Source organism: Phoca vitulina, unplaced genomic scaffold, assembly GCF_004348235.1.
Source record: "Phoca vitulina isolate PV1807 unplaced genomic scaffold, GSC_HSeal_1.0 scaffold27, whole genome shotgun sequence".
NCBI lineage: Eukaryota > Metazoa > Chordata > Mammalia > Carnivora > Phocidae > Phoca > Phoca vitulina.
Genome location: NW_022589730.1, coordinates 17,117,353 through 17,131,434, shown reverse-complemented (window position 1 = coordinate 17,131,434; position 14,082 = coordinate 17,117,353). Strand labels below are relative to the sequence as shown.

The 14,082-nt window shown below is 45.2% G+C and overlaps 1 protein-coding gene and 1 pseudogene across 11 annotated transcripts in view; both read left to right on the top strand.

Annotated features, from left to right (window-relative positions):
• The window catches only part of NEDD4L (NEDD4 like E3 ubiquitin protein ligase), a 330,492-nt gene that overhangs the window by 129,826 nt on the left and 186,584 nt on the right, over positions 1-14,082 (top strand). Inside the window, exons 1-2 of one of the 11 annotated variants that reach the window (XM_032422614.1) lie at positions 1,492-2,018; positions 2,159-2,290. The exons of 7 other annotated variants lie outside the window; for them this stretch is intronic. Coding sequence is in view for 1 of the 4 variants with exons in the window: in XM_032422610.1 (XP_032278501.1) it covers positions 4,524-4,579 (56 nt within the window). In the remaining 3 variants the exon portion in view is untranslated. Of the gene's footprint in view, positions 1-1,491; positions 2,291-4,015; positions 4,580-14,082 lie in introns of those variants that run through there. 3 more of the 11 variants (XM_032422615.1, XM_032422613.1, XM_032422610.1) reach the window with 3 other exon arrangements.
• LOC116643861 lies at positions 5,511-5,678 on the top strand (annotated as a pseudogene).

Genomic DNA, 14,082 nt, shown 5'->3' with positions numbered 1-14,082 from the left:
AGGAAGGACATTTTACATAGTATAAAGTCCTGGAAATTCCTACCTGCATTAGTAAGTAAAGGAGGCATCTTCGTTTATACTCCAAGCAGCTGCTACACATCTGGTCCCCCAGGCCTTTCACAGCTGCCTATCCAACCTGCGTGCACTGTCTTCCCCGGGTACTTGCTTAGAAATCCCTAATACTCTTTTAGAGCATATCCCAATGAGGCCTCTTAAATGTGAATTTTCCAATTTCTTCTCTGTGGACCTCACTTCTTCTGGCATATTTTTCCTGAGGTGGTCGGTCACCTGCTTTTGGGAGCCTCCTGGACCTAAATATATTCACCAGGGATCGATGAAGTCTTTGGAGGAGTGAAGTGGTTGGGAGCATTTTTTCAAATGTTACCTGATTGGCCATCCTTTGTGACCTGATTTTTCCAGCCCATTCTGTCCTCCAGCTGCACAGAACAAGTCCCCTGAACCCACCCGAGTCCTGCTCACTGGCCAGGGCCTGCCTCAAAGGCTGCCTCTTTTTCGTCATGTCCCGGGTCTTCATCTGACCTCTTTCCTTGGTAGAGATGCCTGCCTCAGATTTTCCAGTTGGCCCTAGGCTGTTACGTTTTGGGAACATACTGGCTCTTTGCTTCTCTTTTCTCTGTCTTGGGGACTTTATTCTTTGTAACCAAATCACCAGGTGTTGGATCGGAGACAGAAGCGATAGGGAAGAACAGAACTTTTAACCTTCCCCTTGTAATTAGTAGCCTGATCAGAAGTCTGTGGAAAAGGAGGAGGGTGGGGAAGAAGATGTGCTGGGGAAGAAAGAACAATGGCCAAACCTGTTTTCAGAAAGTCAGTGAAGCAGGAATGCCAACCAGCCTCCTTTAGAAGGATGGGTTGAAGGTGGTGTGGGGCTCATGACTGCAATATGCACGAGCCACCACCAGATGGTGACGGCAGCTTCTTGGCCCCAGCGGGACTCTGGGCCTCTGGGCCTCCCCCTCCCATCGAAGGTCTCTCGAAGCATAGCATTGATGGGGCTTACTCATGCCTTTGTCGTTCCTATCAAAGAGTAGTATCCTAAGCAGCCCCTGAATTCCATTTTAAGAAATCATTGCCTTTTAAAAGGAAGCATTAAAGAAAAAGATTTCTGGCTGAGTTAAGTGCCTGTCTTTTCCCTTAACACTAATGACTCCTAGAAGTGAGCACGTGCATGTTCTTGGCCCCGAAGCGGGACGTTACAAGGAATTTGGGTCAGAAACCTCCTCTGACTCGGGCTGCAGGCTGGCATACCTGTCACGGTTTGGGTCGAGGGGCCACATGATTTCGCTTTGACCTTCGGATGCTAAAATGATGTTTACATCGGCTCCCTAACCTGTTGGAGACATTGGTTAAAATAGAGAGTAGGAGAAGCATCTTTTGCTATTGGACATGTGTTGGATTGGTTTTTAAACTGAGGGGAGGTCACGGGTGGCTGTGGTTGATTTAGGACAGTACTGTTAACAGCCGCTTTGGGGAGGGTACATGAATGTGGGTCGGGCTCAGGCCTATTGACCTTGAACTGCTGGTTTCTGCCCCCAGGATCTCATTCCTCATATGCTCATTCCATATAGAGGAGGGCAACTGAGCAATTATTTAAACACAAGTATCCAGAAGGATTTCTTCATTTCCTTGAATGTCCTTCCTTTCAACATTGGCATGAACATTTAGGGGGAAATGCCATTAATTTTCAAAAAGGGACATTCCGTGTGCCTTGGGGTTCCTAAAGTCCTAGGGTCCCCTCGGCTAGGCTGGGTGTGCGCTCTTCTTCCTGTAAGTCAGCTGTTAACTTTCCCGTTCTGTTGTGGGGGCAGTGTTGCGGGACCGTGTCTTGTGTTTTGTGTCTCTTGAATCCACAAAGTTCCTCCTATAGCCATTGGTTCTGCTGCCTCAGATGAGCGGCTTCCTCTCTTCCCCACACTTGAATTTGCTCCTGATTTGATCGAGGCGCAGGCATCCGCAGTAGCTTCCAGCCCAGACAGGCTTCGGCACAGCACCAACCGGTACGGCTCGAGGGTGTCTGGGGTGGGTGGCTCTCCGTGGGGCCCTACCTGGGCGGTAGCTGCTGCAGAACCCTCCCCTGGAAACACCTCCCAGGGAGTGCAGAGCCTCCCGCCCCAGGCTGCTGATCACCTGTCAACAGGGGGAACCGGCAGAGACCAGGATTTCTCCTCACTGCTGCTGTTGTTAGGGGAAACAGACAACCATCTGCATCTACACCAGCCTCGCTCTGTCTCTCTCCCCTTTAAAAGGAGGTCTTCCTGCCCAGGATCTGGTAAGCGCCACAAAGGGTTCTGTTTTCCTTGGTTAACATCAGGAGAGCATTCTCTTACAGGGGATTTGTTAGCTTTAATCTAAATTGGATCAGAATTGGGGGAATTATTTGATCCCTTTTGTGTCCGTTAAACATGTTTTGCATGCTGCAAGAATCAAAGTATATACAGTGAAACATTTTAATTACGTGTTTAACCTATGTCGTCTGGTTTGAGACCTATTTTTTTTTCCCGTGCTCTGAAAAACTATTCTAGATATTGCTCTTCCACCCCCCCCACCCTTTTATGAATAAATTACTGCATTTGTCATCACTGTGTTCCTGAAATGTCAAAAATAGACACAGTGAAGGATCTGTCATGCAGAGTTCGGAAATTTGGTACAAAACTCCAGGTGACATGAGGATAGATCTTTTATTTAAAATGTTTTCTTTTTAGACTTCATTGTTAAGTTCAATTTAAACATAGCAAATGCAGCCGGCTAGGTCATGGTGGGACAGGCGTATCTCTTTATTGTTTTAGATTTACCTCCTGAGATACAAACACCTCCCTTACTTGTTTTATAACCTTTACAGGAAATGCTTGAGGATGAGTCACATGACTCCTAACTTTATAGTTTTCACTTGTGTTCACACAGATTAAATGATTTTGCTCTTCTGTGGATGGATATTCAGTTAGGAACTTTTCAGAATTATAGATCAGGTGCCTGGTATCTTTCCCCCACATTTTCCAGTCTCCAGACATACACCCTTATAGATAAAATAAAACTGGCACTTAGATTTTCTGGACTCTTAAGTTAAAAGAGTACTCGTGCTAAACGTCATTAAAAATACGTATAGAGATTAATCTCCAGGAGTCCGTTGTCTGTCCGTTTCAGATTAATCTTCCTAGCAAGAATTAGTGTGGTTCTACTTTTTTCTTTCCCCCTCTTTGTACTTCGGTCACAGATAATGCTTTCCGGCAAATATGTAATTGGAGGGAAATTGAATTATGTAATACTGGGATGGAAAAGCAGGGCAGTGCTTGCTCTTTTTGGGTGAGTCCCTAACAAGAAACTCTCAGGCTGTCTCCGACAAAGGATGGCAGTGGAACTGGTGCTGATCTCTGAGCTGTGGAGGAGGGTGTGCGAGGGAGGAAGCCTGAGCCTGTGTAGCTGCTTGAAGCATGTCAGAAAGAACACTTGTCAGAAGTCTTCAAAACCGTGGCTGTCTCTAATGTGTGAAATTGAACTTCTGACCCTGTTTGCTAGATGGCGACTTCTGGTTTTGCATGAGAAGTGAGTGGTATTGGGTCTCTGGATGTGGAAGAAAAGGCAGAGCTGCCTAATGAAGAGGGACATGCAATCCTTGTTTTGTGTGGCTCTAAACTGTGGAGTCGAAACCATCACCTTAAAAAGGAGAGGTTTCCACCAAGAAACGGAACATTGGAGACACAAAGGCTGCACACCTTACCTGTTTATAATTCCTTACCTGTAAACTCCTTTGCATGCGAGGTGACAGTTATACCTCATAAGGGATAAGGAAGAACAGAAAATAAATCTCAGAGAATTAACTGCAGCTCTGGGTGGAGAACATTCTGGAAGGAAAGAAAGAAGTGCGCCCCCCCCCACCCCTCGCCAGATGCCCCTGTTGGGTTCTGCTCCTTCTGTGCCATTGAGGTGCCCTTCTCCTGAAGTGACCCAAATGCTGTGTTTGGCAACAAGAGGCTGGGACTTTATCTAAATGCATTTTTTCAGCTTGTGAACTCTCGTTCTTTGCCAAGAGGCCCAAGCGCCTGGTTAATGATCTTTAATGTAAATGATCCTATGCCATGATTAACGTTTAGCTTGGTTAGTACCGCACAGGCTGAACTCCCTAGTCCTCCCCTGTGACTTATCCTCTGCCAGCCGTCTACCCACCTGTAGAAACTGGGCACAGCCAGTTCTCTCTTCATGTGTTCTCTTTCCCTGGGGGTGGCCGGGCTGTGGGGGGGCGAGTTGGTGTGAGCCACATGAGGTGGAACCAAAGATATTCAGGGGAAGGGAGCAGCTGCAGAGCACGCTGTGCCGTGGAGGGCTCCAGAAATCCAGAGACCCATCTAGAGAGCCTTTGTGCTGAGCCTGCTCTAGGGAGGGCTGCTCACACTTCTGTTCAGGGGGTGGTGATGTGGGGAGAGCCACATCTCCCGGCCCAGGTGCAGACTGCCTGGGCCTCTAAGCCACCCTGGCAACCATCTGCACTCCCCTTCTTCTGAGAGGACATGCCCTGGCTTCCCTTCTCGAAGGAAAGAGGCCTTGGGATGGCATTGAGCTACAGGTTGGATAGAGTTAGCTGTTTTCTTCTGACCTAAATACGTGGTGGTGGTGAGTTGTACACATTCACACTGAACACCTAGAAGAAGAAGAAGCTTCCATAACCACAAAAATGAGGAATGTCTTTTTTAAATGATTTTTAAGAAACCGCTTTTGCAGCCAGTTAGGCACCAATCCTGCAGTCTCTCGGGTTTCCCTGAAGGACTTCCTCGTCCTGTTTCACTGTTGATGATAGAAATATTCCTCTCGGGGCGCCTGGGGGGCTCAGTCAGGTAAGCGTCTGCCTTCGGCTCAGGTCGTGATTCCAGGGTCCTGGGATCGAGCCCCGCATCGGGCTCCCTGCTCAATGGGAAGCCTGCTTCTTCCTCTGCCCCTCCCTCTGCTTGTGCTCTCTCTCTCTCTCTCTCTCTCTCGCTATGTCTCTCGCTCGTTCTCTCAAATAAATAAAATCTTAAAAAAAAAAAAAATAGTATTCCTCTCCTCTCCACCCCCAAATTTAAGCTGAGTGACATGTTGGAAAGCTCCGGACATTAGCCTGAGGTGTTTATGAGGCACACACTCAAATTAGCTTTCTTCTTTGCTTGGCCTTAATCTTCTTTTAGGGAATGGGGTCTGTGTTAATCGCTGGTGGCAAATGGCCCTTGGGCGGTGCGCCCGTGGTCCTCTGAGGTGGAATGTGGGTAGGGTGGGTGGCACCCAGTGGTCATGACTCGTTGGGTTTGGCTTCTTTCCCAGACCACGTTCTGCCTTGTGCTTGGTTGGTTCGGCTGCTGCGTGTAGAATCTGATGTTTACTTTGGAATCCTGGGATGGAAAGGATTAAGAATGATTTCTAGCCCCAATTCCTTGATTCTGGGGCATTATCAAGTCTATACATTATGTTTAGTTACTGTTTTAAAAAAAGTACTAACTCAAGAGTGGAGGGAAAAACCAAATTTTGCTTCTTTAGCCTTTTGGCTAAGATCACGTGTAGTATCTGTTCTTACCAAATTTTGCTGCTTTAGTCATTCACGGTGATTATGTTTTCTGAGGTAAATACTGGTACGTATGGACCAGTTAAAGGTTTTTAAAATGTCATTTAATTACATTGAAATCTTATGTTACGATTGAAATCATATTGTATTTATTTATATATATCATGAATTACTTTAAGGCAGAGGTTCTCAGCCGGGGACAGTCTTGCTGCTTACCTCCCAGGGGACATTTGGCAATGTCTGGAGACATTTTTGACTGTCCTTTAGTGGGGACAGGCCAGGGATGCTGCTCGGTCTTTATAGTGCACGGGACAGCCCTCCATCACAAAGAAGGGTCTAACCAAAGTGTCAATAGTGTCAGGGTACTTGCTATCAATAAGGGATGAACAAAGTTTAAAAGGCCACAGAAAATCTGAACTCTCTGGGTAGCCTCTCCACGAAGGAGTTAAAGCTAGTTGTTTGTTGTTGTTTTGCCAAAGTGCTCAACTGGGCCTGGTTGAATTAATGAATTAATGGATCATGTGGTACATAGCTCCAAAGCTTCAAGACAGTAAAATGTCTTTCTTGTAAGTTCAGATTACTGGCAGAGGGTCTTACTTTAATGTAATGTATTTAGTAGTGACTGGATCGTTTGCTCGTACCATCAGCCTGCTGGGAGGATTTCTGTTCCCCGTCAGGCAGGAGAAGCTCTCGGCTTGTGGGATCGCTCGGTGGCAGCTGGTGGGGAGACCTGGTTGTGGTCATGTCTCAGAGGCCTTCTGTGGCCGATGGCAGGATCAGGTGTCCCTGCTGCTAACCTCACTGGGCTGTTGGTGACCGAAATGAGAAGACAGTGTGGCATTTTCAACGCAGAAGGGGATTTCAAGAATCAGTTTAGTCTGACACGTTCTCCTTTGAGATGGACTCGGGCCCAGAAAGGTGGGCTTCCTTTTCTAACCATGCTGACATGGTTTCTCCCTCCCTGTTTCAGTTCTTAGGGCAATTTTTGCCTCAGCACTTAATGAATTAGCTTCCAGTTAATCATTACTGTGCTCACCTCCTCCACACTAGCTGTCATCCTGCCCTGCTCTTTGAAATCTTTCAGGTTCCCTTTTTATGCTTTCACTTTTCAACTCCTTCATTTGCTCGAACTAACTTTGGGGGTGGGGCAGTGGCTAGCGTGCCTTCGGGGCCCGGTGGTACCCACAGAAGTATGTTTCTGACTCCAGGAGCTCTTTGTTGCCCTGATTTCAATGACACCTAAGCTTAGCATGACTGACCAGCCTTACTATCTGAACCTGACTCCACACTGGTGTTCTTCATATCATAATTCGCTTTGCACACATGGAAATTCATGACCCATCTGACAGGTTCTCTAAGATGTTGGTTACGGGAGCTATATAGATCAAGGCTGGTCTGTTGAAGAGCTGACTCTTGATGCAGTGTGTCATCCAATATTTGCATTTTTCTGGCTTTGAGAAGTATCATTTTAGTCCTTTATCCTTGTATTTGTCGTATTTGCTTAAATAGCCTTCCTGTGGTGAATTTTAAATTGTAAGAAAATCAAAATTGCATTCTGGAACAGGAAAAAGGACATTAGGGAAAAACAGGAAATCTGAATAAAGCATGGATTTCAGTTAATGATAATGTATCAACCTTGATTCATTAATTGTAACAAAGGTACCATACTAATGTAAAATTTGATAAAGGGGGAAACCAGATGATGTGGTATATGGGGACTCTGTGTACTATCTTTGGAATAATTCTGTAAGTCTACTAAACTGTTCTTTAAAAAAGGTCTTAATTTAAAAAAAAATACCATTTTATTAAAGGGCATAGTAGTAAATGTTAGTGATTTTTTTTTTTTTTTCCTTGAATAGGCTGCTGCGAAGTTGAATTCCTTGTTCACCTCTCAGCTTTCTGCTCAGGATAGCCATGAAGTACCTCTTTCCAAAATGCACCCAAATCGGTTTGAGCAATTTCAAACCATGTTATGTGATGTTAATTGCCTGCCATTGCACTGACTCATTTCTAGGTGGTATATTTAAAAGACTAGACAGAATTTTCAGGTTAAAAAGTTACATCAACAGAAAGTGTATTTGTAGGTGCCAATTGAAATACTATCAGCTGGGAATGCTACCAGCAATGTGCTAGTTGGACAATGGGACGTGTCCCTTTTTTTGCTGGGCCTCCAAAGGCATCTGGGTGACAGATGTCACTGTCCCAGTGCAGCCTGGTGTAATTCAATGCCTCTGAAACTGGAATAAGGAATTGTGTTTCCTGGGTTCATAAAGATACAAAATATACATGTGGGTCTATTTGATAAATCACTGTAAGTGTTAAACATGTGTATATTCAGGCAGAAATGAAAATCAGCATGAGTTATTTATTCTTTAAATCAGAATGAGTTACTTATTCTTTATTTTTTTAATTTTTATTTTTAGAAAACTTTATTCGACAGAGAGAGAGAGAGCACAGCAGGGGGAGCTGCAGAGGGAGAGTGGGAAGCAGGCTCCCTGCTCAGTTGGGGAGGGTAGAGGAGAGGGGCTGGACCCCAGGGCCCCGGGATCATGACCTGAGCCAAAGGCAGATGCTTAACGACTGAGCCACCCAGGTGCCCCAGCATGAATTTTTTAAAAGTTGGACTTAAAATTGCTGGCAAGGCCCTTAGGCTCCTGGCCCCCACCGCATTCCTCTGTTGGGGTGGGTACTGGGGAGCAGTGTGTGAAAGCTTGGAGATAGGAGAGCTTGGGTTTGAACCAGTTTGAGTCCATTACCTTAGCACTAAGTGGGCTAGTCATCAGAAATGTGAAAACAGAATGAGATCATACAGAATGTATTTGAATACAGGAAAATCTGTACAGATGTGGAATATGTTATGTTCTAGTGGGTGTCAGCCAACCTCCCCCATTCCTGCCCTTGCCGACTTGTGCGGTATATTTTATATTAGGAACCTTGATGTTCACCTGGGACTAAGGTGAGTTTTGTTGCCCATCTGCCCCCTTTCTTGCATTCTCGCTTGGTGTGCATGTGGGTTAATATTAAAGGTTACTTGGAGAGTTGATTTTTAAAAAATTATGCAAGTGTATACAAAAATAGAGAAAATTGCATGATGGCAAACAGCATAATGAGATCCTATCACCCGACTTGAACAGTTACTGACATTTTTGCCATTTATTGCTATTGGATACAGTTTAATATTGCTTTACAATTCTTTTTACCTTAGGGTCTATCCCATTAGGGATGTACAATAAAAACACATTTTAAAGTCAAGTGAGATAATGTTTCTCTATATGATTACAGCACCAACTTGATATAGTTTTGTTCATATTTTTTCCACAATTTTCTTACTCTCCGTATATAGAGAACTTCCTCACATATTTTCACAGCTGTGCTGTACGCCCTTGTATGAATGTATTAGAGTTTATTCAGTTAATCCCCTACTGATGGACATTAGGGTTATTCCCAGCTTTGTCCATTGTTTCTCAGTAAATAGCCTTGTGCACACATCATTTTGTATTTTTGTCTAGGCATTCCAGTAGGGATAAAGGGATAAGATTAAAGAGGCAAGTTAATTCTTCCAGTCTTGTCTGGTAGAAGTCCATCTGCTTGGTGACCTCTCATTCCCTCAAGCTCTGGTCTCCTCTTTAACACCTGATTTAGAAGGTGTAGCTCTTCAGGTTATAAGCCTCCCTTCTTGCCCCAAGTTTTTAAAGCTAGAAAGACGAGTTAGAGATGGGCTCGTCCTTCTGGTGTTAACAGATGAAGGACTGGAGACCCAGGAAGTGAGGGCAGAGCCTGAGCCCCGCTCTCCTGTGCCCTGCCCAGCAGTTGATGGCCTTTATGTTCAAGACTCTTTTCCTCTGCCCACCATTGGCCAGGCTGTCCTCTAGGGCAGTGCTGCTCAAAGTATGGTCTGTGGACCAGTAGCCTCACCTGGGCGCTTGTTAGACATGTAGAATCTTGGACCCTGTGCTCAGCTGTACTGGGTCAGTCTGCTTTTCCCCGGACTCCCAGGTAACTCATGCCCAGTCCAGTTTGGGTGTGCCAGTCTGGTGGCCTCCTTCAGGAGGGGACACGGCTGTGTTTTGTCAACAGGGACAGTGCAGGCTTCTTCTTCTCAACAAATAGATTCTACTCCCCCCTCCTGAGGCGCCTCTCCTCCTGCCCCACACCGACCTCTCTCTGTACAGGGTTGCGAATTAATCTCTTCAGGGGCAAGGTCTTTCCTGGTTGGTGCTGCCCTCCACTTCCCCTTTATACACAGCCTTCATCCTTCTGGATTTATCTCTTACATCATGTGTCACATGTTGGGCAAGTACCTTTGCTTTTATTTCATGACTGTTCGTGTTAAATTTTTTTTAGTTTATTGTGCATTTTCTTATCAATGTTAAGGGCCTTAAAAAGCTTGCTAGTGGTGTGTACCATCATGTAAGAGCTCCCTCATCATCATCGTCATTATTATTTCCATTATTATTGGTTTCTTTGCTGCTGCTGCTGTGTGTGTGTGTGTGTGTGTGTGTGTGTGTGTAACTGATAATATTAGGCCTCAGTGCATACTTAAATAAAAACCTAATTGGAAATTACTCCTTAAATTATCCCCAAACTGAGTTGGCAGCTAAAGTGACTACATTTTGAAATCATTAGCATAATAAAAAATTCTTTACTGTTGGATGCAGCATTTCCAGTTTCAGTTTTGGAAGGTCAATTTTTGGAAAGTGGAAGTGATTATCTAGATTCAGTGCTGAGGTTTAGTACACTGGAGGAAAGACTTTGGTATAATATGGAGTGTTGGTAAATGTACAAGAATAAAGAAGTTTTCTTTTAAAGGCAGCTTTTTATACTAAGAAACAGATGATCTTTTTTTCTAAACTATGTTAGCTGTACCTAAATTAGTATATGTTAAAATAACTATATGACTGGTAAAAAACATTTTTCAAATTCTTTTTACTTTTTATATAATTACATGAAATTCTCCATTTGGTAGTTGAGCTCTCAGATAAATTAAGTCTTGCCAGACTGTCTGAGAAGACACATCATGAATCAGACCCTAAAAACTTGTTGCATTTGAAAAATAACAACTATGTACTGCCATTTATAAGGGCGTAATTGATTAAAGAATTTTTTCCAGTACTTTAAAATTTGTACTAGGAAATCTTAGCCCGGTTTAAGTGAATCCAGTTCAGATAAGCTGCCATGAAAAAGCCATTGTTTCTAGCCACAGAAAATGACCAGAAGGACTCTTAATAAAAATTCAGCCTTTTTTTTTTTTTTTAATTTGAAGGCTGAATTGACCTTATTACCAGATTTGTCGTGGTGCCCCTCTGCACTTCATTTAGGCCCTCCTACATTTACAAAATAGTTAAGGATGATTTAGTTCTTCACATAAGCATTTATTTTGCTTTTGGTGTCTATGTGACAGGTGGTTATAAGGAATACAGAGGATTAAGTCCCTTTACTTCAAGATGCTCACAGTCTAATAGAAACCTTAACATTTCCACTGGGCAGGGTTCCATGGGGTCATTCCAGCCCAGAGAATGGGTAGGCATCTGGATAGATGAAAATTACTCACGGGCCTTTACAGATATTTGACATTATGTTGATTGCTGAAGGGTCATGATCTATGGGTATTGCATCCGTTTCTGAGCTTTTGTCTTTTTAAAAATTTAGAATTTCCATAACATGTAGCACGACACGTCCATGACACAAAAGGTTTCCTAAGTATCGTACATCTTTCTGAGAGTTGCGTGTAAAAATATAAGAGGAAGAAGGTGCTAAAACACTGGAAAAAAAGGGATTGAATGGTTTGTGAGATGAAATGAAGCTGTCCAACTCTGGAGTCTGACAGAATACAACGAGGAAATAAAAGAAAAAGATAACATGAAAGGGAAAGTCAGGAACTCAACATTGTATCAAATAGAATGTGTATCAGGTGCAAATATCCAATAGGCTGTGAGTACCTCAACACAAGAGGTTTTGGTTGAGAGTTAAACTAATTGAATGAACATCACCTGATGGATAATCACAAGATATTCTAAGATGGTCTCCCTAGTAAGTAATGTAGAGTCAATTATAGGTATCCTCATTTATTGTGACCTACTTGTGTTTCCTGCTATTTTATTTAGATCATTAGTCCTCTTAATGAACTGCTAGTGAACTAAGGTGGTTTTATGGTCACCAGCTTCTAGCTGGTGCTTAAACATCATGGGTCAGTAGGCATATGAGCAGTAGAGCACTGAGCTAATACTCCTCATAATCTGTTGTGTTCACAAATGGCCAAAGGACTAACAGAGATGAAAGAAAGATAAATACAGTCACCTGGCAAAAATATTTGGCCTTTCTCAAAATTATGGAAGTTATATTTAGGAGAAATGTTTTTGGTAAAAACATTTGAAAGTTTGTTTTATAATCATACATAGCTTGGGTTGTTTCCACTAAAGGGAGGGAGGGATGTGTGTGTGAGAGAGAGGGAGAGAGGGAGAAGCAGCTGATAGGGACTGGATTTGTCAATTGGGAGAGGGAAACAAGATGATTAATTGGTATAGAATAAGAATAGAAAACATGTAGGAAGTAGAATCGTGAAATTTCAGGGCTTTTCATTAGTCATTAGTTGAAGACTTATGGAGACATGGTGGAAACCACCAGAAAGAAAAATACTGTGAAAAAAGGGCCCCATACCGTTTTCGTGGTATTCAGGTAGAGGATAGTTCTGGTTCAGCCCGAGGCCCCTTCACTTCCTTTTCCACCTGCTTTGCTGCCGCCAAGCTGAACTGCCCAGGTCGCTGTATGTTTGATTTTCCCCCCTCTCTGCCATTCTTCACGCTATACCCCTGGGGTGGGGTGGGGTGGGGTGGGGTGTGTGTGTGTGTGTGTGTGTGTGTGTGTGTGTGTGTGTGTGAGTGAGTGAGAGTGTGAGCGAGAGCGCGCACATGCGCAGGCGCGCCCTGCTTACCGGGGAGGCCCCGCTCAGATAGCAGCCTCCCTACAAAGGCTTCCTTCATTCCTTGTAACTGCAATAAGGTGGTTCGCGGAGGAGCTGAAGTTGCTCCCTGTGCACGGAGCCTAGGCGCCCCTTAGCTGAGCTGGGCGAAGTCAGCGTGATGATCACGCCAACTTTTCCCCTCGGACGCCACCAGGCGCCTGAACTGTGTTGGCACAGGGACGCCACCTCCTGTCCGCAGACCTTGGGGCACGCGCGCTGCCCGCGGCGTGGCGAACCCATCTCTGCCTGCCACGGGAACTCGGGCATGAGATCTGGCGTCCTGGCTAAAATCTGGGGGGGAGAGAGCAGGTGGGAGGCGAGGGAACAGACTCCGCCACTGGAACGACAGCCGAGTGACTGGCGAGACGGGGTGTTGTGTGCGCACGGAGGCCCGGTGGTCCACGTGGCCGTGACCCCATGAGGTACGTGCAGTAGGACGCGGCCGCATGCCTAGCTGGGCACGGCGTTGTGATGGGAAGCGGGGGTGACGTGCGGATACCGGCCTCCCACCCCTCCTTACACAAGAAGAAGCCTCTTCACCGGGCCTGCCTCCCTCCTGGCCTTTGTGCGGTGAAACACGCCTCCGTCCTCTCTGAGCGTTAGCATGTAGCCGTCTGCTAAGAATAAGAAGGGTTTAGGGGCGCCTGGGTGGCTCAGTTGGTTAAGCGTCTGCCATCGGCTCGGGTCATGATCCCGGAGTCCTGGGATCGATCCCCGCGTTGGCCTCCCTGCTCAGTGGGGAGCCTGCTTCTCCCTCCCCCTCTCTCCCCTGCTTGTGCTCTCTCTCTGTGTCAAACAAATAAAATCTTAAAAAAAAAAGGGGGGGAGGAATATTTCCACCAAAAAGTGCAATTTAAGTACATCAAATGATAGTATGAGAATCTCTGGGCCAACCAGATTCTTTTCTAAGATTTTTATTTGAGAGGGAGAGAGCATGAGCAGTGGGAGGGGCAGAGGGAGGAGTAGACTCCCCGCTGAGCAGGGAAGCAGTCGAGTTGGTGGGGGGCAGCCTCCCCGGATTCCATCCCAGGACCCTGAGAGGATGACCTGAAACAAAGGCAGGTGCTTAACCGACTGAGCCACCCAGGCGCCCCCTGCCCTACCACCCCCAACCAGATTATTTCTTAACCATAAGTAGCGGCTTGCCACTGAACCTTGGAAACAATCCCATTTAATTTTGACAGATGAAAAGCAGAGTGCCATGCAGGGGAAAACAAAACAAAACAAAACAAAAAAACAGCCAACCAAATACCCCATGGTAAAGCTATTTCTGGGGAATTGGAAACAATTTGTTTATAGCCAGTACTGGGCCTTGACTGTGAACTATAACTCCTACGTCTGGAGTAGAGTAGCTCCCCACTGAAGAATGAGGTAAGGCGGTTAGGGTGATGTACATGTACACTAGGTGTAGGGGACATTGTCTCCAGGACTGTTTTTTCCAGGGAAATAGGAACTTTGGAACATACTTGGGTTGCCAGTCTAGTACCCAGCCGGCCAGGAGATTCTAAGAGTCCTGAGAGCTTCGGGCCTCTGAATCTTAATCCACCTTTCTAACATCTCCATGACTTAGCAG